Source organism: Monodelphis domestica, chromosome 1 (genome assembly GCF_027887165.1).
Source record: "Monodelphis domestica isolate mMonDom1 chromosome 1, mMonDom1.pri, whole genome shotgun sequence".
NCBI classification, from domain to species: Eukaryota; Metazoa; Chordata; class Mammalia; order Didelphimorphia; family Didelphidae; genus Monodelphis; species Monodelphis domestica.
The window spans coordinates 193,313,638-193,336,707 of NC_077227.1; the positions used below are offsets into that span (position 1 = coordinate 193,313,638).

Sequence of the window (23,070 nt, forward strand, 5' to 3'; positions counted from 1 at the left end):
ATCACAAAGTAGGAAATGTTAGCATCCCTTAATGGCATTTTTTTTTAACCTTTCTCAGAGGAAAAGTGAAGTGCCTGCCAAAACTGGGTGTTAGAGAGTAAGCTGATTTGTTGAAGGCATAATAAAAATAGCATTATATCACTTTGATTAGGATTTCTAAGAAAGAAAATCTAAGAAAGAAAAAAAGAGAATATGGCAAAAGAAATATTATTTTAAAAGACTCACCCGTGATATCCTGTTTTGCTTATTCAAAGCATAGCAGCAGTCTTTTCACTTAATAGAATTTAAAGCTAAAAAGAACTTGGGAGTCAACTTGGCATTAGAGGCAAGAGATTTGGATTTGAATTCTATCTCAAATGTTCACTCAGAATGGTCATAGAAAGGTTGTTTTGTCTTTTAGAGCCTCATTTGCCTTCATCTACAAAGTGGGGAAAATAATATCCACATGCTCTTTCTCACAGGGTACCTCACAGTATTATTTATATGTGGGTTATTATTAGCCCACAGAAAGAGATAATTGATTCTGAAGCTTTGTCTCAAAATTCATCTCAAATGTTTGTTGCTACCATTGTATATTTCTTTCTGACATTTGCCAAGATTCAGCACCTTCTTTAGACCTATTCATAATTTTGGCACAGGAAAATATTCTATTCTCTCTGAGAAATATTGGGGAACCATAAACTAACTCAAATCTCTCATTTTACAAATGAGGAAACTGAGCCCCAGAGAGTTTAAATAACTTGTCCAAGTTAGTGACAGACTTGGTATCCTGATTCCTGGGTTCATATCTTTCTTACTTTTTTCAATGAATTATTTATTTGTTCCCCCTTGCACCCTCCACCCCTAATTGGGGAGGAATAACAATATTCCTATGACAAATACACATAGTCAAGTGAAACAAATTCTCACATTGATAATGTCCAAAAATGAGAGTCTCGTTCTACACATGATTTCATTAACTCTCTGTCAGAAGGTCAATAACATGCTTCCATCATTTGTCCTCCAGAATTACATTTTGTCTTTGCATTGACTTTAGCTCGTCTTTCCAAAGTTCCTTCCATTATAAAGTGTTGTCCTATATGCATTATTATTGTCTTTGCCTTCTTTCATCTTCATTTTTATTCTTTCCCAATCTTTTTTCAGCTCCAAGCCTCTGAATTAAACATCTAGAATTTTATTACCCTTTTGCTATTAAGAGGCAACTGTGGCTTAGTGGTTAAGAGTACTGGGCCTAGAGTCAAGAAAATCTGAATTTAAATTCAGATTCAGACATTTCCTAGCTGTGTGACTATGGTCATGTTACTTTACCTCTGATTGACAAAGTGATCCACTGGATCTACTGGAGAAGGAAATGACAAATCATTCCGTACCTTTGTCAAGGAAACCCCAAGAATAGCGATGGCCCATGGGGTCACAAAAAGTCAGACAAAACTGAAAAAAAGCTAGTAGGAGGTATGATATGGGAAGGAAGATTGCTAGATAAGGAACACTAGCATGTGAGGTAGGCATCTTGTTTTATCACCTCCCTTCTCTTCATTTTAAGAATCACTAAATCCCAGAATTAAGAGACCAGAAGAATTGACTGGAAAAGATGAACAAAAAAAGAATATAAAAATCATTTTCTATTTGCCATTGTGCCTTCTTTTAGATTATAAAAATTTTAAAATAGAGGATTTAACTTAACTATCAAATTAATAATATTTTAGAGCTAGAAAGAGATGTTGAAGATTGCCTAGTCCAATATTCTTTATTGATGAGGAAATGGGTCTAAAGAGGCCATGTGACTTTGCCAAAGTCACAAAATTCAAAGTTATGTATTTCATCTGTAAATCCAGTTTATTGCTACTAAACTATGATGTCCATACAGAGAACTATACTTACAAAAGACATTTGGCATATATTATTTGTGGAAAAAAACAGTACTTTCTTAACTCCATTGTTAGGATCACCTCTTGAAGTATGGTTATGCTGGACAAGAAACAAATGAGATATTGGAAAAGAGAACATAGTATTTGGTGACTTGTATGTAGTTGGCTTTAGGATTTAGCTTCTTATTTGGCATAGTATCACACAATCATATAGAATAATGGAGTCCCAGGGTGGCAAGGTAATGTGTTGGAATTAGGACCCAGGTCTTCTTGCTTCAAACAAAGTCATGCAGCCTTCATCATCCTAAGTATCTGAAGCATGGAAGTCTAAGTTTCAGATTTTTGTACTCTGTGGTCATCCAGTATTGAACATTTAAAACTTCAGTGACTTTCAAACTTCCAAGACATCATTCTTCTTATTCTCTCTTCCTAGGGCACCTAGACATCCTAGAAGTGAGAGAAGGCTTATTAACAGTGAAACTTTAGTTACGGGGTTATAGGATCATAGCATCCTAAATCTAAAACTGAAAGGAACTTGAGTCCCCAGTCCAACCCCTTTATTAACAAATGAGGAAACTGACATCCAGGGAGATAAAGTAACTTGTCCAAATACAGAAAATAAATTCAAGTAATAAATGTCAAAGATGGGATTTAAACATAAATTATCTGCCTCTGAAATGGTAGCTGTGGTACAGTGGTTCCATGAACTTAGACAAGTCACTTAACTTCCAAGTACTTCATGCAACATTTAAAATTAAATTGCAGAGAAGTTCCCAGCTTCCTAGAGGTTTCTTCCCATTTCAGTTCTCTCTATCAATGGCATCACAGGTTAAGTTTCTTTCTTATTCTTTGACTCCAGAACAAATACTACTCTCCCTTTGTATTTTATTTTATTTTAATTTTTTTTCCATTTTTGAATTAATTTAGTCAATTTAGAACATTATTCCTCGGTTACAAGAATCACATTATTTCTCTCCCTCCCCTCTCCCACCCTTCCTGCAGCCAACAAGCAATTTCATTGAGTATTACATGTGTCCTTGATCAGAACTCATTTCCATGTTGTTAGTGTTTGCATTAGGATGTTCATTTAGAGTTTACGTCCCCAATCATAACCCCCGACCCATGTATTCAAGCAATTGTTTTTCTGCTGTGTTTCTACTCCCACACTTTTTTCTCTGAAGTGGATAGTGTTCTTTCTCATAAGTCCCTACAGGTTGTTCAGGATCACTGCATTGCCACTAATGGAGAAGTCCATTACATTCGATTGTCCACAGTGTATCAGTCTCTGTGTACAGTGTTCTCCTGGTTCTGCTCCTTTCACTCACCAACATATACCACCTTTGTTCAGTCATTCCTCAACTGAAGGGTATCCCCTCATTTTCCAATTTTTTTCCAACACAAAGAGCGCAGCTCTGAATATTTTTTTGTACATGTATTTTTCCTTGTTATGTCTTTGGGGTATGTGAATGTTAAAAACTGTAAAGACCAAACTACTAAGGTTTTGGCCAAAACTGTAAGGATAATTTTAGTGTTTTGAATTAAAATCTAAATAAGTGGTTGCCATGGGAAATTCCCAAATATGAAATATACCCAAGTCAGCTGGGTTTTATGGAGATTTTAGTTAATATAAATGAAGAAATTAAGAAAGAGAGAGAAAAAAAGAAAGAAAGAAAGAAAGAGAGAGAGAGAAAGAGAGAAAGAGAGAAAGAAAGAAAGAAAGAAAGAAAGAAAGAAAGAAAGAAAGAAAGAAAGAAAGAAAGAAAGAAAGAAAGAAAGAAAGAAAGAAAGAAACAATAGCCAAGTAGTAGAAAAGGGCCTAGGCCAAAATGACCTAGGCCTGAGCTTAAGGGAGAGCAAGTCAGTCTTTATCACTCACCACAAGATCATCTCCAAGCAAGCTCCAGTCCTCCACTAAATCTCCTGAACTGTTCAGAGTCTAACTCCACAATTACCTTTTACCCCTTCCTTTTAAAGAAATTTTCTCTTATGTCACCTCCCCTAAATTTTCACGTCTACCAATCACAGTAGACACCTTTTCCCAGGACTGCTCATTCTTAGTTCTCATCTTCCTTTGTTCTCACCTTCTCTGGTTAGATAAAATCCTCTGAGTACTTCACACCTCTTTTGTTAAGCTTGCCTTCTGTAAGTTGCTTGACTTTTTAGGTACTAATTTAACCTTTATAGATTCTTAGCACCCTTTTGTATTAGATCTAAAAACAGACCACCTAGCTTAAACCTTTGTCTTTACTATAAGTTGTGAGTTGGGGACTTTCATTGTTCAATCAGGAGTTTGCAACTTTATCTTCCCCTAAGGCTCTGTCTGAGTAGCATGGAGTAATTTTAAAAGTTCTCAATACATTCCTGATCAAGTACCTCCATTGTTAAAAATGGGGAATAACTTAATCAAATCTTCTAAAGAAGAGTCTGAGTAGTTTTAAGAATCACAGGTACAAACCCAACAGTGCTATGGCTGAATCAAAGGGCAGACAGTCTTTTAGTGCCCTTTGGGCATAGTTCTAAATTGCCCTCCAGAATGGTTGGATCAATTCACAACACCACCAGCAATGCATTAATGTCCCAACTTTGCCACATCCACTCCAGCATTCATTACATCCCTTTGCTATCATGTTAGCCAATCTGCTAGGTGTGAGGTGGTATCTCAGAGTTGTTTTGATTTGCATCTCTCTGATTATAAGAAATTTAGAACACTTTTTTCATATGCTTATTAATAGTTTTGATTTCTTTAACAGAAAATTGCCTATTCATGTCCCTTGCCCATTTATTAATTGGAGAATGGCTTGATATTTTGTACAATTGGTTTAGCTCTTTATAAATGTGATTAGTTACACCTTTGTCAGAGGTTTTTGTTATGAAGAATTTTTCCTAATTGGTTGCTTCCCTTTTAATTTTGGTTGCATTGGTTTTTGGTTTTGGTTGTACAAAAACTTTTTAATTTGATGTAATCAAAAATTGTTGATTTTACATTTTGTTTTTGCTCAGTTTTAAAGTCTTTCCTTTCCTATAGATCTGACAAGTATACTATTCCATGTTCACGTAATTTGCTTATAGTTTCCTTCTTTATATTCAAGTCATTCACCCATTCTGAATTTATCTTGGTGTAGGATATGAGATGTTGATCCAAACCTAATCTCTTCCATACTGTCTTCCAATTTTCCCAGCAGTTTTTATCATATAGTGGGGTTTGGTCCCCAAAACTGGGATCTTTGGGCTTATCATAGACTGTCTTGCCAAGGTCACTTACCCCAAATCTGTTCCATTGATCCTCCTTTCTGTCTCTTACCCAGTACCAAATTGTTTTGATGACCACTGCCAGGCCACCTTCCTTCGCATTTTTTCATGATTTCCCTGGATATCCTTGATCTTTTGTTCTTCCAAATGAACTTTCTTATGTTTTTTTCCTAATTCAGTAAAAAATGTTTTGGTAGTTCAATGGGTATGACAGTATATAATTAAATTCATTTGGGTAAAACTGTCATTTTTATTATGTTAGCTTGTCCTACCCATGAACAATCAATGTTTTCCAATTGTTTAGATAGTTCTAATTGTGTGGAGGGTGTTTTTTAGTTGTGTTCATATAGTTCCTGTGTTTGTCTCAGCAGATAGATTTCTAAGTATCTTATATTGTCTAGGCTGATTTTAAATGGAATTTCTCTTTCTAATTCCTGCTACTGAGATGTGTTGGAGATATATAGAAATGCTGATGACTTATGTGGATTTATTTTGTATCCTCCACCTTTGCTAAAGTTGTTGATTATTTTGACTAGTTGATTCTTTGGGGTTCTTTAAGTAGACCATCATATCATCTGCAAAGAGTGATAGCTTGGTCTCCTCATTGCCTATTTAATGCCTTCAATTTGTTTTCTTCTCTAATTGCTACAGCTAGTCTTTCTAGTACAATGTTAAATAATAGAGGTGATAATGGGCATCCTTGTTTCACTCCTGATCTTATTGGGAAGGCTGCTAGTTTGTCCCCATTGCACGTGATGTTTGCTAATGGTTTTAGATATATGCTGTTTATTATTTTTAGGAAATGCCCTTCTATTCCTTTGCTTTCTAGTGTTTAAAATAGGAGTGAATATTGCATTTTTTTCAAAGGTTTTTCTTTATCTATTGAGATATTCATGTCATTTTTGTCAGTTTGCTTGTTAATATGGTCAATTATGTGGATGGTTTTCCTAATATTGAACCTTCCTTGCATTCCTGGTGTGAATCCTACCTGGTCATAGTGAATAACCCTCAGGATCTTTTGCTGGAGTCTTTGCTAGTATACTATTTAGATTTTGCATCTACATTCATTAAGGAGATTGGACTATAGTTTTCTTTCTCAGTTTTTGACCTGCCTGGCTTTGGAATCAGTACACTATTTGTGTTGTGAAAGAGATTTGGTAGAACTTCTTTTTTGGTTATTCTGTCAAATAGTTTGTATAATATTGGGATTAGTTGTTCTTTGAATTTTTGATAGAATTCATTTGTGAATCTATCTGGACCTGGGGAACTTTTCTTAGGGAGTTCTTTAATGGCTTCTTCAATTTCTTTTTCTTATATGGGGTTGTTTAGGTAGTCTATTTCTTCCTCTGGTAGACTAGGCAATTTATATTTTTGTAAATATTCAGCCATATCACTTAGATTGCCATATATATTGCCATATAATTGGGCATAGTAATTTTTTATAATTGTCTTAATTTCCTTTTCATTAGAGGTGAAGTCTCCCTTTTCATATTGAATACTATCAATTTGGTTTTCTTCTTTCCTTTTTAAATTAGATTGACCAGTACTTTGTCTCTTTTATTTGTTTTTTTCAAAGTACCAGGTTCTAGTCTTATTTATCAAATCAATAATTCTTTGATTTTCAATTTTATTAATTTCTCCTTTGACTTTTAGGATCACTAATTTAGTCTTCATCTGAGAATTTTTAATTTGTTCACTTTCTAGTTTTTTAAATTTGCATGCCCAATTCATTAACCTCTCCCCTCTCTAATTTGTTAATATATGAACTCAAGGATATGGATTTCCCACTGAGTACTGCTTTGGCTGCATCTCATAGATTTTGAAAGGATGTCTCATCATTGTCATTTCCTTCAATGAAGTTATTAATTGTTTCTATGATTTGTTCTTTAACTGTCCAATTTTGGAGAAACATATTGTTTAATTTCCAATTAATTTTTTATTTGCCTCTCCATGTACCCTTACTAATTATTATTTTCATTGCATTGTGATCTGAAAAGGTTGCATTTATTATTTCTGTGCTTTTGCACTTGTTTGCAATGTTTTTATGCCCTAATACATGGTCAATCTTTATGAATGTACCATGTGCTGCTGAAAAGAAGGTGTGTTCCTTTTTGGCCCTATTTATTTTTCTCCACATATCTACTAACTCTAAATTTCCAAGATTTCATTCACTTCTTTTACCTCTTTCTTATTTATTTTTTGTTTAATTTATCTAGTTCTGAAAGAGGAAGGTTCAGGTCTCCCACTAGTATAGTTTTTCTGTCTATTTCACCTTTGAGCTCCACTAGTTTCTCCTTTAGAAATTTGGATGCTATGCCATTTTGTGCATACGTGTTGAGCACTGATATTTCCTCATTCTCTATACTGCCTTTTATCATGATGTAATTACCTTCCCTGTGTCTTTTAACAAGATCTATTTTTACTTTGGCTTTGTTAGATATCATGATTACAACTCCTGCCTTCTTTTTATCAGTTGATGCCCAATAGATTTGGCTCTATCCTCTTACTTTTACCCTGTGCGTGTCTACTTTCCTCATATGTGTTTCTTGTAGACAGCATATAGTAGGGTTTGGGATTCTAATCCACTCTGCTATTCTCTTGTGTTTTATGGGTGAGTCCATTCCATTCACATTCAGAGTTATGATTACCAGCTGTGTATTGCCCAGCATTTTTATTTCTACTACTAGTCCTGCCTTTTCTTCTTTCACTATTTCCTTCTAATCCAATGTTTTGTTTTTAATCAGTTCCCCTAATTCCCACCCTTATTTTACTTCCCTTTCTACCCCATCCCTTCTTATTCCCCTCTTATTTTCTTTACAGTATTTTTAAACTACCCCCCTCTCTCCCTCCCTTGTATTGCTTCCCTCCCCATCATCCATTTGTTACCCTTCTACTTCCCTATAGGGCGCAAATCAATTCTCTTCCCCAATGGATTGGATTTTTCTTCCCTCTCTGAGTCAATTTCAATGCGCTTAAGTGTTGAGTATTTCTTATCTCCAACCTCTTTACCCTTCTGGTGGATTGATGTTCTCCCCCCTCCCTCCATGAGCTTCTTTGTGACAAAGAAATTTACCCCCTTTTGTTTCTTTTCCCATTTCTTTTAGTATTAACCTCTTTTTTTAGCTCTAGTTGCATATATAATATGTATATATATATATATTCACATATATTTATGCATACATATATCTATATCTATATTTATGTTTTGCCATTTCGTCCTATATAGTTTGTCACTGTTCCCTCTAAGTGTAATTCTTCTAGCTGCCAAGGAGAGAATAACAGTTTTTAAGAATTACCAATGACCTTTTTTTTTATAGGGATACATATCATTTTAACTTATTGGGTCTCCTAAAAAAAGTTGTTGTTGGTTTTGTTTTGTTTTGTTTTCCCTTTTTAAATTACCTTTTGATGATTTTCTGTTCAGGTCTGGTCTTTTCTTTACAAATGCTTGGAATTCTTCTATTTTGTTAAGTGACCATACTTTCTCCTGTAATAATGTAGTCAGGTTTTCTGAGTAGTTGATTCTTGGTTGTAGACCTGATTCCCTTGCTTTCCGGGATATCATATTCCATGCCTTTTGGTCCTTCAGTGTAGATGCAGCCAGATCCTGTGTTATCCTCACTGTAGTTCCATGGTATCTGAATGATTTTTTCTTGGCAGCTTATAATATTTTTTCTTTCATCTAATAGTTCTTGAATTTGACTATAATATTCCTAGGTGTTATCAGTTGGGAATGAAGTACAGGAGGTGATCTGTAGATTCTTTCAGTCTCCACTTTTCCCTCTTGTTCTAGAATATTGTGGCAGTTTTCTTGGATTATTTCCTGTAGTATGATGTCCAGGCTTTTTCTTTTGTCATGGTCTTCTGGTTGACCAATGATTCTTAAATTTTCTCTCCTGGAACAATTTTCTAAATCTTCTCTTTTGTGAATAAGGTGCTTCATATTTTCCTCAATTTTTCATTCTTTTGATTTTGTTTTAAAATGCCCTGCTGCCTTGTGAAATCACTTGCTTCTAATTGTTGTATTCTGGATTTAAAAGACTGGATTTCTCCATTGGCTTTTTGGTCATCCTCCTTCTGATCTGATTTTCTTTAGAGGTCATCTTTCATCTTCTCTGCCTCATCTTTCATTTTCTTTGCCCCATCTTTCATCTCCTTTGCCTCATTGTCAAGCTGATTAATTTTGGCTTTCAAGGCACTGTTTTCTGTTTCCAGATGACTTATCTTGCTTTTTTAAGTTCTTTTCCTAGTTGTCTTCAGCCTCTCTTAATTATGTTTTGAATTGTATTTTGAGTTCTTCCAGAGCCTGTATCAAATTCACTGGGTTTTCTGATTTTTTTGCTTGGTGTTCCCTCATCCTTCTCTGTTCCATTTACTCTTTGTTCATTGCCTGTATAGAAGCTGTTGATTGTAATATCTTTTTTCTTTTTCTGTTGTTTGCTCATATTTACCCCTTCTTTACTCCCTGCAGTTGCCTGAGCTCTTGCTCCTCTCATTTTTTTTTGTGGTTTTGGGCTTTTCTTTCTACCTTCAACCTTAGGGTTTTGTCAGTAAATCTCTTGGTGCAATCTGTGAGGGAGGGGTGTTGGAGCTTGAGCTTCCCTGCCCTCTGAAAACTTTAATGGGATTAAGTCTTGCTGGATTGCTGGATGTGCCCTGAGGACAAAATCTTGGGAAGGGGGGTGGGCAATATGGAGTATCTCCGCTTCTGCAACTATGCCTCCTGCTCTGAGCTCTGCATTTCTCCTTTATCTGCTTTCCCATTGCCTGTGTTGGACACTCTGAGCCTGGCACAGCTTTGCCCACAGGGTACTCCCTCCAGACCAGCACCTTTGTCCACCCAGAGGTTCCAGCTGCTACAGGAGGCTTAGCGCTCTAGGTGGGGGAGGGGTCCCAGGACCTTCATTCTTCCTTCCCCTTATACTTGAGTGTTCTTGAATTTTGGCTTTAGGGGTGTACCTTTTAAGTTGTGTCCAGCAGGAGGGTTCCTTTGCTCTATCATGTTGTTAGGTTTGATTTTTCAGTCCTCTAATAGCATTTGGTTTGTAATCAGAAAGGAGGGGCTTTCAGAGGTCCAGAAGTTTGCTGCCTCTATGTCACCACTTTGACTTTGCCTCTACTCTCCCTTTGTTAAACAATGTGAACATCAGCAAACATTTCAATATATAAATAAACTACTTCATAAGAGTATTAAATATGTAGTCATGAACTTGAATTATGTACCCTTTTAAAAGTGTCTATTAAATTTAATATGATACTAACAGAAATGCCCCGCTTTTCTATATACTTTTTTGGACTTACCTTGATTCTTTTTTCTTAAAAAAACCCACAACTATTTCATTGGCACCATTTTATTTTCTTCACTCTAATTACCCTTTAATTCCTCCCCAATAACTCCATCCCTAAATAAAAGCCTTATCTTGTAACAAGTATAGTCAAGCAAAAGAAATGTACATATTGACCATTTCTGAAAATATATACCTCATTCCACACCTTTCTGCTACAATATGGGATAAATGTATCATCATTGGCCTCCTGGAATCATAAGTGGTTATTATATTGATTATCATTCTTGTATCTTTTAAAGTTGTTTGGCTAAATATTGTTGTAGTTGTATAAATTGTTATGGTTCTTATTCACCATCTAGGTCTTTAAAAAGTCTTCTCAGTTTGCTTTGCAACAATCTCTTTCATCATTTTTTATAGTGAAGTAATACTTCATCACATTAATATCCCACAGTTTGTTCAATAATTTCCTATTTGATGGGCACTCTCCCATTTTTTGCTACAATAGTAGAGATATGTGTTCAGTCAATGAACATTTAAGCATCTGCTTGGCACTAGGTGATGCAAAGAAAAATGCAGTTCCTATCCTAGAGAAGCTCACAATGTAATGGAGTCAACAACACATAAAAAAGAAATGAAGAACTGGAAATTAGGGGAAAGGAAGGTTACCTGGACACAGAGGCATTTGTGATAAAGTCATGTGGTCAGGGCATGACTTTCTGAGTTAACTTTATCTTGTAGAATGATGATTTTTCTGGAGATTAAGTCAAGGAAAGTAGCTGAAGAAGAAAATGTCCAGGGGTCAGAAATGCTAAAAAAATTACCTGGCAGCCATCCTTAAATCAAAGAGGATAATCAGTGCCCATATCCCATCCTCTTCAACCAAAGAGAGACAAAGGTCCCAGGGGTATGGGGTGCTAAGGAGGAGTAGGTTTCCAAATTGATTTCATCTAACAGAATATTGAGTTCATGTATTAGTCTTTTCTTTGTCCTTTTTAGTGTAGATGCCTACCAGTTATATCACTGAGTCAAAGGGGATATTTAGTTTTGGGACTGTTTTATGGAAGCTTTTAAAAATCTCTCTTTTTTAGATTATCTAAAAATATTAAGAAATTATATTTCTTTCCAGACTTGACTCTTTAGAAAAAAAATGAGTAGAACAGCATTTGTTAGGGAAATAGATTTAGGGTGATAACCAAGCTTGACTCCGACTTAGATAAAATGATTGCCTTCCTCTCCCTTTGGTGTCACCTAAGGGAAGTACCCACTTCAATTGAAAGGCAGATGTCTTTTTAAGCTCCAAATCATTTTAGATTCTGGATATAGATTTCTGGGAGAAATCCCATTGTTTCCTGGAGGGGAGAGATACAGGAGGACTTGGATTTTGACTCAATTGCTCAACTATTTTTAAGTATAACTCAGAACTGTAATATCATATATTGAGATTTAAAATTGACTTGGAGAAGTGAATCATGTTGGAGGGAAAGGGAGACTATAGTAGTTTAGACATATTTCTTTTTAAGCTAGAAATTCTTGAATATTTGCTTAATGTTATATTAAAAAAATTTCTTCTGGAAAAATTCAGCCTGAATTTCAGAGTACAGTATCAGTATCATTTTTTTCTTTGACAGTAGGTGTATTTACAAATTGAGTTCCAGAATTGTTGGATTATTTCTCAGCCCTGCCAACAGTGTATTAGTATTAATCAGTCTTCTTTATTACTATGTGACTGTGTGACTTAGCTCCTACTTAGAATTCTAGAACGTTTAAGTTGTAAGAGACTTCAAAGATCATTTAGCCCAATCCCATCATTTTATGGGTGAGGATAATTACCTAATTTGCAATCTGCACTCTAATTTTGGGCATCTGCCCTCTTTGAGGACAATGACCACATTTCTCTGATATTTGTACATTTCCTGTAGAAGGGGGCTGACATAAATAAAGTATTAGTAAGTGGAAATTCTCTGGGAGACATGAAACTTATTGACAATGGCCCACTCTGGCTGTATCACCTTTACTTTGGAACAATCTTGTGAGAGCCTGGGCTTTCAGCAAGTCCAGCTCAGGAGGAAGATAATGTTTTAAAGTGGAAAGAACACTGGACTCAGCAGGAACAGTTGCAGTTTTGGCTCTATTACTATATGACCTTGGGCAAGTCACAATCTCTATGGGTCTTCGTTTTCTTATGTATAAGCTGGTGGTTTATCATTATTATGATTAAAGTTTCTTCCAGATTTGTCTATTATTTATAAGAACTACACTTAGTATTTTAATTTTATAACTTAAATCTACTGTATTGAAAAGCATTGTTCAAGGATGCCTGTGAAAAAGCCAACACTATGGTTGTTTGCTGAGATGATTGGCTGACTTCCTGAGAGTTATTGCCTTTGATGACGTGAATCCTATTTTAGGACTTGGGTAGAGGTTGGATCTGCTGCACTGACATACTCCTATGAATTCTGATGAGTTTGATGATTTTTCTCTTTAATTTCCTTCAACAAAATGGTCACTGGCACAGTTTAAAATTTGATAAGCTTCATCAGTATATGGAGTGTTACCCTCACAAATGTCATAAAAGGAGAATATATACTACTCCCAGGATATAATTAGGGCTTCCAGAAGAAGTCAGTTTTAATGAGCACTTGAAAAAAGAGGAATAGGAAGCATGATTTGTTGGTTACTTTAACTTGGAACAAAAAATAAACAAAACCCATGAAAAGGAAAAAGAAATTAGTAAAAGCACCAAAGTAGGAAACCATGAAAGCTTAAAACTGTACCAAGCCTTTGGAATAGCCTAAGCCTGTATAACATAAGAATAGGGAGAAGAGACTTTAAACTAGACAGTGATTTTTTGCATTTAAAAAGGAATCTTAGCATTTCATTTTTAAAGGAACCCAGCAACTATGTAAGGAGGAGGAGATTTGAGAAAAGGTCACTGGGGAAAACTCATTTACCTCCATGGATCTCAGTTCTCTCAGCAGTTAATTGGACACCTCTGTATCATGGAAATTGTGGGAATGAGTGAGAAAATACATGAAAGTGAATTTAACTCTGAAATAATGATTTATTATCTCGGTTTCATTATCAATTGTAACCTGATAGCTTTGTAAAATATTTTACTTGTGCATAGCTTGTCTCTCTATAAACATAGGACATAATGACTGTATCAAAGAAGAACTACTAACAAGTTAATGAATCTGGAGTTTGTTTATACTTTATGAAAGAATTATCTATGAGTTTAAAAGAGGTAGTTTATCTTAATTATAAGTTTTGATTGGCACTGAAAATCTGGCTTCTAGCTTTTGTTCCTAGACCTCTCCTCATCTGTATGGTGAATAAGTGACAGTTGATGGCTCAGTGCCTGGCAATTAATAAATATTTAATAAATACTTATGATTGATTTAGAATCCAGTCATCACATTCTAAAGCTGGAAAAAAGTTCAGGGTTTATCTGGCCCACCCTCTAGCCAACAGATAAATTTTTTTCTTCTAAAGTATCCCTAAAAAATAGTATTCAAATCTTTACTTAAATAGTGCACTATCTTGTGAATCAGTCAATTCCATTTCTTGATGACTGATTGTTAAAAGAATTCTTGCTCAATTAAGCCCCAAATTGCTTTCCTGTAATTTTTCACCTATTGGTTCCTATTCTCCCTTCTAAAATCATTTATTATTGCCATTTATTAAGTATTTACTATGTGCCAGGCATTGGGTTAGGATTGGGGATACAAAAAAAGAGGTAAAAAGAAATAGTTTCTTTTCTCCAGGAAGCTTACAGTCTAATGAAAGAGACAGCATGCAAATGACTATATAAAGTGTGTGTTTGTGTATACACATACATAGGATGAATTTGGGATAGTTGCAAAGGAAAGGCACCAAGAATAGAACTGAGAAAAGCTTCTTAAAGAAGGTGAGACTTTTTCAGAACATGATAAATGTAGAAATATTCATTGTATGATAACATATGTATAACATATATTACCTGCCCTCTTAGGGAGGGAAAGGGGCATGAGGGAGAGAGCATGGATCACAAAATGTCAATTGTATTGCCATGTAAAAAGTTTTATTTTTAATGAGTCCATATTTCTAAGTCCAAGTGAATTGTATCCTTTGAGTCCAAAATAATGAGAAAACGTGAACAAGAATCTCTGTTGACAATCTTTGAGAAGTCATAGAGAAGGAGTGAACTATCAGAAAGCTGGTGATACATTTTGAGATTTTCACAGAGATTAAACAAGGTCACTGAACACTGTTAACCAGTAAACTTAATACAGAAAATTAGGAAGATTTGAGGATAGATTATCAAATAGAAATTTTGTGAATATTATAATTGTGAATAATTATAAAGAGGTGGTAATCATTGGATCTAAAATAACCTGTTCACAAATAACAAACTAATAATTTCAATTTGGCAGGGTTATTAATATAATGAGATGATAAACATATTGTCGATATTGGTGTATATTAATTTCAGTGTGGCATCTGACAATATTCTGGTAGAAAATAAAAGTGAAAATAGTGGTTTGAAATTTAGTTAAGGCAGATATATAGTTGATTAACTGGCTGTTCCCTCCAAATTGTTGATTAAAGTATTGATAAACTCATTGGAGATCCCTAATGGAGTGCCACAGAATTGTACTTGGTCCTGAACTGCTGAACTTTTTTTTAACCTAAGAAGACATCAGGAGTATTTGTTAAATTTGCATATGGCAGAAACCTAGGAGAGATGCAACACAATTAAAATTCAACTTATGCAACACAAACAAAATATTTAATGTTCCCAGTATGCTGGAATAAATTGGAATAGGGATAAGGACTGGACCTGTGATTTCATTAGCATAGGAAACTCTCAGGTTAGGAAACTCCTGGTGCCACTACAAGTCAGCACCTTCTGTGTAATTTAGAGTGTTACCTAAAATACTGAGTGGTTAAGTGAGTGACCCAGGGTCACACAGCCAGTAGTGTCAAAGACAGAAATTGAATCTAGCCTCTCCTAGCTTTAAGATCAATTTTCTTATCATTATGCAATATTGCCTCCAATGAGACTAGAAAAATAGGTTAAAAGAAACTAATTTAATATGGATGGATTAAAGTTTAAAATGTTAAAAAAAAAACTACCCATTTTCCAAATGGAAGAAATATGACTTGACAGCAATTCTCTAGAAAAAGACCAAAAAATCTCAATAGAAGCCAATAGTGTGACATAGTTGCTAAAAATATCAGTGCCATCTTGATCTGCAGTATAGTACCTATATCAGTGGAACTCATAGCCCCATTGTAAACTACACTAGTTAGACCATCTGGAACCTTGTGGCCAGTTATAAATACCATAAAATGCACATAATTTTCTTTAAATGTGATTCGGATAATTAAGGGATTAGAATCCATGTCCCATGTAGAGTGATTGAATAAACTAGAAATGTTTAGCCTGGAGAGTAAACAGTTTCCTTTTGTGTGTAAGGGGGAGAAGGGAGAAGGGAAGGAGGAAACATAGTATTTCTCTTAAAATATTTGAAAATCTGTGATGTGGAAGATAGATTAGACTTACTCTACATGACTCAAAAAGGATCCACAGGCCCAGGTAAAAATAAAGAGGTAAATTTTAGCCCAACAAAAGGCAACACTTTCTAAGGATTAATATTGCCCATAAATGGAAAAGTCTTCTGAGAACTGAGATTTCCAGACAATGAAAATCCTCAGGGTATCTAGTAGACAAAGATCTCCAGAGGAGTTAGAGAGGGAAATGCTGCATTAAAGATCTAAGTAAACTGTTTTTTTTTTTACTTCTAATTTTAAGTTTCTGTAACTCAGTGCTATGAATGGCATTAATTTAGGCAAAACTCTATAATGTAGAAATTGAGATACCAGAGACCAGATTTTCTTTTCCTTCCTTCCTTCCTTCCTTCCTTCCTTCCTTCCTTCCTTCCTTCCTTCCTTCCTTCCTTCCTTCCTTCCTTCCTTCCTTCCTTCCTTCCTTCCTTTCTTTTTCTTTCTTTCTTCCTTCCTCTCCTTCTTTCCCGAAGCTCATATTTTTGGGAATATTGCTCCTTCACTTACAAAACCCATCATTTTCCTCTCTTAATTCTTGTGGTTTGGATTTAGGATGGTAAGATGGACATAGAGAAAGACAGTATCTCAAAATATGTCCATCTAGCTAATTCAGTGACTTTAAGTGATATAATACCTGAAAGTTAATGCAAGTGGTGGTTATTCTTTGCAATTGACAGATGGAAAACCTATCCATTACTGTGCTGTCTTTCTAGCTATAGATATGAATATTTACATGTATATACAATGTCTACATGAGTACTTAACACTGTCACTTTCCATTAGGTACATGTCTAGATTGCTGTCTCCTTTGCTTGTAAGTACAAGTTTTAAATCATGTAAGGAAAGCAACCTGTCTGTGTCTAACATATCAGTTGTGATATTCACACTTGAGAAAACTTCACCTTGTTGGATTTATTTTAACTTGAGCCTGATGGATGGCCTTGGAAGCTGTAGTACTTTGAAATTCATGAGAAGAATTCAAATTGAAGAGTTTTTCCCCCTTATTTTAAAAGTATTACCAATTTATCACTGCTGCCAAGAGGAGTATTCTGGTTGATGTAAAAGTGAAAGGAATAGACCTGACAGGCATTGGTATTCTGTATTAGGAGAAAGGTCTTAGACCTGGGTTCATGAATTCTTTTAAGAAAAAAATTGATTACTGTGTTTCAGCATAATTAGTTTCCTTTGCAATGTCCTATATTTCATTGTTATATAGTTAAAACATATGGTAAGAAGGGATCTATAGACTTCACCAGACAGCCCAAAGTGTCCTTGGCAGAGAAGTCAAGAACTCCTGTTTTAGGTGAAGTTCTGTCCAAATCTGATTGTGTGGTATATGGAAATCAACTTATCCTTGGAAATGGGAATTTTTTCATCATGCTTGGTAAATGAGATAAATTGTGATGCTTAGTAGATGTGGAGATCTCCGTGTTAATTAGGAAATAGGATAAAAACCCTCCCCTGGATTGTTTGGTTTTTAAAACTCTGGACTTCATTCTGAGTGTTTTCATTATAATTGACATACAGAAGGAGAAATTTCAGTTTTTCAATTTACTGGGATTGGTTCTGCCTTATGACAGAAATGGAATTTATTTGGATTTGGGACTTACTGTGCAGTGGGGGAGATGAATGATATTTTAGAAATTCCAGTTATATGTACCCATCATTAAATAGAACTTGACCACAAATTTGACCACTCCTCTCTGTGCAACCACTGTTTCTGATAATTTTCAGTGGAAATGCCAGTCTGATGTTTTAGGTTAGCAACAGGAAATGCAGTTCATCATTTGAATGCATTGGGAAGGCCCAGACTTTCAGAGTGGTCCTAAGGTAAGTCACACCATTATTACTGTAACTGTGATATGTCGCATTAACAGGGCTCAGTTGTAGGATTAACCCTTGTGTGTACATGTGTATTTCAATAACGTCTTTGGGAAACTAAAACAAGTGATAAAGGGGAATACAGTAGGAGAAGCTGCTAATAGAACTAATCTTAGTCACATGAAAGAAATAGGCAAATGATAAATTTGGTGGTTTAAAAAATAGCCAACCACCATGCCAAATGAAAACTTTATTCTCCTGAACCTGTCCTACACAATACTCTGAATGATATTTGAGTGAAATTTTAATAGAATATATTTACTTGATTTTAGATATATTTTATTACTTTTTCACCAAAATAAATCAGGTAATGAAAGTAATGTGGCAACTTCCTACACATAAATATACAAATTCTTAACAGGAGAAAACTAACTTGCTAGATTTGTGCTTCATATATTCAAAAGAAGAGTGTATCCTGTATTTTAACCTGTATCATCAGGTCACTTAGAATAAAAGCTTTTTGCACTGAATTCGATGTCTGCATTAATTCAGCTTTTGGTCATTTGTCATACTGACAATATTTAACAAAAATGCTTACCTGTCAAGGTTTCCTAATGCATGTTACCTTCATATGGGTACTGTCTGCTTTTTTTAAAAGTTATTTTAATAACTTACTTTATTCTCAAAGCATTCTCCAAAAATAACTTTTTACTCTAGGTTTTGCTTCTTCCCATCCTCATCTTAGATGGCAAATAGACCACATGCACAATTTCAGGCCTGCTCTGTTTGCAGTCATTACAGAAGCATGATTTTCCCCCTTAAAATGGGAAGCAGGAAAATAAGAAAAAATTGTTAATTGATATCTATACTAAAGTTTGTGAAATTCTGTAATCCCTTTATGGTTCCATTATACCATTAAGGACCTATACCATCAGACAGTCTCCTTTGATTATACATGCTTTAAAAAAACTTGAAGGTATTTTGCTTTTCTATGTCTTGTGATGTCTGTACAATGTGATTGTGTATAATTTGATTTATGTACCATCTTTTATTCACTACAACTACATTTAATGCCAATAGTAACTCCAGTATCCAAATGGAAAGGGGAAACAGAATGAGATTTGGAAGTGAGAAAGTTGTACTGAGGGCAAGAAAGTTTTAAGGGGAGAAATTGTGAATTAAATCAATTTTGGCATCCCCTAGTTCTACTTCTTATGAAGAAAGGAATCTCAGAAAGAGGTAATAAAGGACAGAGGAAGCATAGTTGAAGGGAATTCCATCCTTTAGTTCTATAAATCATTATTCCTATTTCATGTGATGAGAATAGGAGTATACATGGGGAGGATGAGAGGTCTGAAAGCCTAAAGACATTTTTCCTTGAAAGAAGACCAAAGGATCTAACAGACAATGACAATTGAAGAGGGGAATTATTTTTATCTGTCCTTCTAAGGTAAAAGGACAGTCTGCATTTAACATTCTGGACACCCTAAGTCTGTTGAGTAGAGATTAAACAAACACCATCAGAGAGCACAATCTATCTCAGTTGCTACTTTAAAAACCTTTAACCAGATAAGCAAAAGAAACACCTGCTATACAGTGGGATAATTTGACAGATGGTGGCAGCAGAAACACTGCCCCCTATGTGATGAAGCATAATAGATTCTTTTGTGTTTTAACTTTTCTCCTTTTTTAAAAAAAAATGCCATCTGGTATGAAAGGTCAGCATGAAATGCTGCCTGGCAGTCCATTTCCCAGCTGGCTTATTTTAAGCTCATGTTACTCATGAATTGAATTTTCATTTGGAGAGCAGTGACCAGTTTGCCAAGCAACTTGTGCAAATATATAGCCCCCAGATGTGTAGTGTTGCCAAAGCAACCTCTATTGCCAGTTTAATAGGTATATTTACCTGTCACATGCTTGACAATGAGTCTGAATACAGTGGTAGGTTGGTCCCTATTTCTTTGCTCTTTCCTACCAGTCTTAAAACATCACTATCATACTGAGTTTGGTCAATGCTAGATCTGAAAGGTACCTTCAAGATCATTTGGTCCAACCCCAGCATTTTGCAGATGAAGAAACTGAGGCCTAAAGAAGTTGAGGAACTTACTCAAGGTTACATGACTAATTTTTGGCAGTGCTATATTAGTCTCATAGTTGTTTCCTTTATGCCAAGGATTTTTAACCTTTAAGATACCTAAGGATAGATTTTAGGGGGTCCATGAACTTACAAAGGAAAAAATGCATATTTATTTTCACTAAGCTATAGCTGAAATTTGGAATTTCCTCAAGTCATTTAAAAATATTATTCTGAAAAGGAACCCATATGCTTCATTGGATTGCTAAAGGGATCCACAACAACAACAACAAAAATATAAGGAAACCCTTGCTTTCAGTAGAGGTAGAGAGAACAATAGTAGCCTTCCTTTACTGACTTAGAATCTGGACATGTCTATGAATGTGATCCAGAAATAGTGACTGTGATCTAACTGTTTAAGAAAGTCAGATTCTAAAAATATAGCTCTGAAATAAAGGTAAAGGGAAGAGAATTGAAAGTTTATGTGGGGATTTCTGTAAATTGGATTGAGATTTTTCCAGGCAACATCACTGATGACCTTCTGTGTATGTGTTGACATCCTTTAGGCATCTCCCTAGAGGGCTTCATCAAGGATGGCTTCACTGAACAGTCAACATATAAAGACAATTCCAGTAGGGATGGAGATGTATGGGTCCTGGGATACAGACCAGGACCATCCTATCCCTTTCTGGTCCATGAGGAGAAAGAGAAGCTCAACAGAAGTGAATTGCATTTGGACCTTCATGTAAGTATTTCAAAAGAAATCTAGGTTTGTGCTATGGTTTTATGTAATTGATACAGATTCATTTAATATATTTATACCATGACTATTACATCATTCAAGAGCTTGTTTAGATTAGAAAAATAATGTATTTAAAAAATTTAATTATGCAAAAAATTGTGACTCTGAAGATGACAGTGCTTTCTTAAAACATGAGAACCAGGTAAGCTGAGGCTAAATTATTTGTCATAGAACATAGAGTGAGTCAAAAGTGGATTCAGGAAGACAGCTTAGATCTCTTGCTTCTCCTATTAGTCAGTGGATCAGTCAACAAGCATTTATTAAATGCTTAGTATGTTTAAGGAAGTGTGCTAAGGGCTGGGGATATAAAGGCATAAACACAATTCCTGCCTTATAGAACACACATAAAAATATTTTTAAGAGCAGCTAGTATTTTTACAGTGCCTACTATGTGTCAAAAACTGTGCTAAAAGCTTTATAATTATCTTATTTGACCCCCACAACAATCCTGGGAGGTATTTAATATTATTATCCCCAATTTACTGATAAGGATATTGAGATAAACAGAGGTTAAATTATTTGCCCATAGTCATACAGATAGTAAGTACTCTGAGGCAGGATTTAAATTCAGGCAGGTCTTCTTGAATCCACTCCTTACCTAATGGAGACTTACAAATAAATATATACAAGATATGTAAGATGCAAATGGAAAGAAATCTCAGAGAGCAAGCACCAGTGAGAGGAGGGAGCAGGGCAGACATCCTGTAGAAATTAGGATTTGACCTGATCCATGAAGGAATCCAGGAAATCTGGGAGGCAGAGATGAAGAGGGGGAGTCTTCCAGATATTGGAGACAGCCAATAAACTGTCAGTCAGTAGATGTGCAAGGAATAGCAACAAAGTCAGGGTGACTGGATTGTAAACTATAAGGAGACAAAATAAAGTGTGAGAAGAACAGAAAGGTAAAAAGGGACAAAGGCTATTATATTTAATCCAGTAGAGAATGGGGAACCACTAATGTTTATTAAGTGGGGAAAGGATAACATGATAAACCCTGGGTTTGAGGAAAATCACTTAGGCAGCAACTATAAGACTATTTAATATTGGTTAGACTCTTACATTCTGGGCAGCTAGGCAGCAAAGTTAATAAAGTACCAGGGCTGGAGTCAAGAAGACCTGAGTTCAAATCCAGTCTCAGACACTTAGGAGCTATGTAACCCTGAGTAAGTCTCTTAATCCTGTTTGCCTCAGTTTCCCCATCTGTAGAATGATCTAGGCAAACCACTCCAGTACTTTTACAAAGAAATCCCACAAAGAGTTGGACATAACTGAACAACAAGAATTATATACTAGGCTTGAATGATAGTGACTATAATAGTTCCAAGTTGGTACATTGGTAGATACTCCTTAGAAACCATTTTAAGGAAATCTGAAGTGCAGAAAACTCATCACAAAAAATTGTTATAGTGTGGAGACTCAAGTGAAATCCATGTATCTAGGGTCTTCTTATAGCTACAAGAACCTGCCCTTCTTTCATACTTAACAATCCCAGAGCTGGAATGGAACTTAGAGACTCTCTAGTATAACTTATACTTGAACATTAATTCCCTACAACAACATACCTGGCAAGTGGCCAAATCAGCCTTATGGCTTGAAGACCTCCAGTGAAGAGGAACCCATTAACACTCAAGGCAGCCTATTCCACGTTAGGACAGCTCTGATTGTTAAAAAGTTATTTTTTTTCACCTTTTATCAAGCATACAATAGCAAGAGTTAAGCATAGTTAAGCATAGTTAAGCAAGCAAGAGTTAATACTATCTAGCATCTATGTAGTGCTTTAAGTTTTACAAAGTTCTTCACAAATATTATCTCAAGGTTTCCTCTCAACAACCCTATGAGGCAGATGCTATTACTATCCCCTTTTTACTGATGATTAAAGTAAGGTAGGCAGAGGTGAAGAGATTTGTTTAGGGACACATAGCTAGTAAATACATTTGAAATCAGGTCTTTCTGACTGCAGGTCCAACATTCCATCCTCTGCCACTTAGCTGCCTATATTTGACCCCTGGAAAATCTCACCCATTGCTTCAAGTTCTGCCCTTTGGAAGTCAAAAGTCAAATCCCTTTTCCACATAAGGGCTCTTCACCTAGTTGAATATAACTATCTTATCTCCCTCTTCCCCAAGTCTTCTTCCCCTCATGCTAAACATCCTTAGCTTATTCAACTAATCTACATATAACATGAACTCAAAATCCCTTACCATTCTGTATACAATCTGCATTTTCTCCATCTTAGTCAATATCCTTCCTAAAATGAAGTACCCAATATTGAATGCAAACAGAAATAATTTTGCAATGGGAAAACTATATAATTCAGGAGAATTCCTTTATAAGATAGTGTTTCCCTTTTTCATCATTTTATTTTGTAAAATCATATCTAACACATATTTAATAAGTTCTTGCTACAGATAAAAAATGTTA

The 23,070-nt window shown here is 35.3% G+C and overlaps 1 protein-coding gene across 2 annotated transcripts in view; it reads left to right on the forward strand.

The window, feature by feature from the left end:
- FMN1 (formin 1) overlaps positions 1-23,070 on the forward strand; it is a 588,141-nt gene that overhangs the window by 183,589 nt on the left and 381,482 nt on the right. Inside the window, exons 1-2 of one of the 2 annotated variants that reach the window (XM_056810225.1) lie at positions 19,749-19,885; positions 20,414-20,592. In XM_056810225.1, coding sequence (XP_056666203.1) covers positions 19,786-19,885; positions 20,414-20,592 — 279 coding nt within the window. In that variant the 5' untranslated portion in view covers positions 19,749-19,785. Of the gene's footprint in view, positions 1-19,748; positions 19,886-20,413; positions 20,593-23,070 lie in introns of those variants that run through there. The other variant, XM_056810223.1, reaches the window with a different exon arrangement.